Source organism: Neophocaena asiaeorientalis, unplaced genomic scaffold (genome assembly GCF_003031525.2).
Source record: "Neophocaena asiaeorientalis asiaeorientalis breed wild unplaced genomic scaffold, Neophocaena_asiaeorientalis_V1.1 scaffold141, whole genome shotgun sequence".
Classification (NCBI taxonomy): Eukaryota; Metazoa; Chordata; class Mammalia; order Artiodactyla; family Phocoenidae; genus Neophocaena; species Neophocaena asiaeorientalis.
This window is the reverse complement of record NW_020174267.1, coordinates 2,917,553-2,921,337: the sequence shown is the minus strand read 5'-3', so window position 1 is coordinate 2,921,337 and position 3,785 is coordinate 2,917,553. Positions and strand designations below refer to the sequence as shown.

General features: G+C 44.5%; 1 protein-coding gene across 13 annotated transcripts in view; it reads left to right on the top strand.

Moving 5' to 3' along the window:
• ABCC4 (ATP binding cassette subfamily C member 4 (PEL blood group)) overlaps positions 1-3,785 on the top strand; it is a 215,403-nt gene that overhangs the window by 76,402 nt on the left and 135,216 nt on the right. For 12 of the 13 annotated variants that reach the window (XM_024755282.1, XM_024755273.1, XM_024755272.1 and 9 more), the window contains 3 exons: positions 1,067-1,156; positions 1,733-1,896; positions 3,276-3,401. In XM_024755282.1, the coding sequence (XP_024611050.1) occupies positions 1,067-1,156; positions 1,733-1,896; positions 3,276-3,401 (380 nt within the window). The remainder of the gene's footprint in view (positions 1-1,066; positions 1,157-1,732; positions 1,897-3,275; positions 3,402-3,785) is intronic. The other variant, XM_024755286.1, reaches the window with a different exon arrangement.

The window sequence follows — 3,785 nt, the reverse complement described above, 5'->3', positions numbered from 1 at the left end:
CCGCCCTCCCTCCCTCCCTCCCTCCCTCCCTCGCTCATATTTGCAAAGCATTTTTCACCTTTCAGAGTGTTTTCAGTGGCCCTTTGCTACCATTCACACATCTCTACTGCGCAGTCTGGTTACCTCTTGACTGTTTCACTGACCCCTAATTCTCCTTTCTTCCAAAAATCTCCTGGCCAGTCACTTCTTCAGTTTAATTTTCCTAAAGTTGAGTTTCTCTAATGCGAAAAAACATTGACCGTTCCATGTTGCCTTCCAAACTCCTTAGCTATTTCCCAGACTACCTTTCTAGCCAGATTTTGCATTTTCCCTCCCTGGAGTCTCTGCATGGGTTCCTCTCACCCACAGTGCCCTTCCCTTCTCTCCATACAGGTTATCCTTTTCGTCGTCCAAGCTCCTCCCTCACCACAGTGTCACTTGGTAGAAACCTTCCCCAGTTCCCTGTGCCGCTGTGTTTAGTGTTCACGTCACACCTGAATTACAGGTGTTGGCATATGTCTTGTCCCATCTCCAAAGACGAGAAGACATGACTATCAGTAACTATATCTCCAGGAGCACCTGGTTTCCTCCACATAGTAGATAACAAATCTGCCATTCACCTCTCATACGTACCCTATAATCTTATGCACGGTGAAGAGTTATTTCCATTCAAAGAATGAGGAAACTGAGAATACAGTGATGAAATGATGTCACACACAAAATTAATGATTGATTTGCAGGCAGCTTCCCTGCTTTCATCTAATATGGCCTAAAATTACTTTAGTTGGCTTCTAAGTATGAACCTACATCCCTTTATATTTGGGGCATGTCCAGATTCATCAAAAAAAAAAAGCCTTGTGTGAGATTTTGCGTCGGCCTCTGTTTGCTGTCCTTGTGGGCATGGCTGTCGCCACATTGAGGAGTCAAAGGGTAAACATGGGTTCCTAGAGCCCTGCTGTCAGGGGTCATGCTGCTCGTCCTGACACCACTCAAGACCCCATGAAAACGTGCTCTGTTTTGTTATGTTCTAAGAGTGACTCTGTATCACCGCAGGGATCCAATTCTCTGTTACCCTCTCTTGTTTCAGGCACTTTGCCTGAGTAACTTGGCCATGGGGAAGACCACCACAGGCCAGATAGTCAACCTGCTGTCCAACGATGTGAACAGGTTTGATCAGGTAAGCTGCCCCTGGGGGATCCTTTTCCATTTCCTGTCCTTACTGTGTTTAGCTTTTTGGGATGCCAGGTGGCCAGGATTCTTTTGAAGACATAAGACAAAGAGTTCTCTTTATTCAACTCTCATTTCTTCTGTGTGCCTATTAGATGTAACAATGTGTATTGTCCTTTAGATGAGAATTTAATTTTTCTAAGAATAAATAGGCAGCAGTGTTCTTGCCCAGCGTGGTTAGCGTCTCTAAGGGTGCTCCTGGAGTGGCCCTTCTTGACAGGGGCTGAATTCTGGGACGGACCGTGAGGAAGCCCTGAGCTCATTTGTGGGATGGACAAAACTGAAATCTTCCGGGCACTGCCGGTCCTCTTCTCCCTGGACGTCCCTGAGCCTTGCCCCATGCTGTCCCAGAACAGCATCACCTGGGGTGGATACTTGATTTCTGCTTTAGCAGGTTTAAAACCCACTGTGCTCATTTCTGTGTAGGTTCCTGTCTGTTCTTTGACAGAAGATTGTTTCTAAATTGTGTCCTCACTGGTCTGGTTTTTATGCATTCCTAAGAAGGCTTTGTTTTTCTTCTTTTAAGGTAACGATATTCTTGCACTTTCTGTGGGCAGGGCCACTGCAGGCTATCATAGTGACCATCCTGCTCTGGATGGAGATAGGAATCTCATGTCTTGCTGGGATGGCGGTTCTAATTATTCTTCTGCCTTTGCAAAGCTGCATTGGGAAGTTGTTTTCATCACTCCGGTAAGAGAAACACTGGTGTAAAAAAGTGTTAATATGCAACTGGTAACCTCCACCATCTGCTTGATGCTTTTGTTCAAAAACAAAACAAAAATGCCTCCTTTGGTCTCTTTGCATGTGTTGTAGACCCTGTAGGCTTAGCCAGTAGATGCTCCAGCCTTAAGCTGAAGTTTGATCCTGAAACGGGAAAGGTGAGAGCATTCGCTGGCTCCTCCCGGCACCGTACCTGAACACGTAGAGTGTCCTTAAGCGGAATGTACATTGGATAGTGTTATTTAAGCATTATTAAATAGTAATGATCTTACGGGCTCAATTCCGTATGCATCTATTTTTGTTATGCTTGTTTGTTAGAGCCATTTTCAGGTGTGTATATGTTTGCATCTTGTTTTTAATTCAATGTTTCCATTAAGCCCAAGGGCAAGATTGATCTTAAGTATGTCTGTGTAAAGCCCCACATTCCTAGCAGCCTGTGTGATAGAAAAGAGGCTGGTGATGAAGAGCCTCATGCCGATTAGCTAGACTTGAAGCAGGTCCCAGAGGGTTGGAGGTGGGTCATTGTGCAGGTTGTCAGGTGATGGAGATGTTGTGCTGTTTGAAGCTCATTGAGTTCTTGTGTGTGTGTGTGTGTGTGTGTGTACCTTTACGTGTTTTTTTGTTTTTGTTTTTTGCGGTACGCGGGCCTCTCACTGTTGTGGCCTCTGCCGTTGAGGAGCACAGACTCTGGACGCGCAGGCTCAGCGGCCACGGCTCACGGGCCCAGCCGCTCCGCGGCATGTGGGATCCTCCCGGACCGGGGCACGAACCCGTGTCCCCTGCATCGGCAGGCGGACTCTCAACCACTGCGCCACCAGGGAAGCCTCGTGTGGGTTTTTTTTTTTTTTCTCTACTTGGAATTTCGTTTCCTCTTTTTGCTATGGAGAGATGTTCCTTATCCTTTGAGGCCCTGTTCCGATGCTACCGGGTCTCTGAAGGCTGTCTTGTTCTCCTTTCCCAGTGGAATTAACAGCCCCATCTTTTCTGCTCCCCAGCACTTTACTCCTATTTTATTACAGCACAGCCACTGTCTTCCTGTTAGAGTTGGGTGTCTTTCTGCCTCCCCTACCTGACCGTGACATCCTTGGGCAGATGGTTTGTATCTGATTAATTCTGGGTCTTCATTAGCGGATACTGCAAGTTCTCCAAGTTACTTCTTGAATTGGGCTGAATGGTTGGCTTCCTAATTGAAGTCTTCTCCATTTCTACTTTGAGTAGGACCTGCCTGTCTGCGCAAAAGAGCTGTAGGGAGTCATTTGATCCCTGGTCTCTGGCTGTGCCACTGTTGCTGCTGATAAGGAAAGTTGGGCCGTGGTCACTAAGGCTCATCTCTCACGTCTGTCCCTTAGGAGTAAGACTGCAGCTTTCACAGACACCAGGATCAGGACCATGAATGAAGTGATAACTGGCATCAGAATAATAAAAATGTATGGCTGGGAAAAGTCCTTTGCAGACCTTATTACCAGTTTGAGAAGGTAAGTGTTTGTATATATACAGCATATTTTCATAATTTATCTCATATTTACTGAATGGTTTAGAAGTCTTACCAAGTTTTCACATTAAGGTGAACTTAACTACTATCCACTCCACCCCCAACATGTGGCAGTGGGGTTAAGTAGAACAGTGGAGACGTCATTTTAACCTGCTCCTCCATTTACCATCTTCTTAAAAGAAAAAATATATATGCCTCTTACTTATACAGAAATTAAATTCCAAGTATTTCTATCTTTTAAAAAAATTATTTATTTACTCATTCATTCATTCACTCATTAATTCATTCATTCATTCTTTTTTTTTTTTTTTTGGTTTTTTTTTTTTTTTTTTTTTTTTTTTTTTTTTTTTTTTTTTGTTTGTTTGGG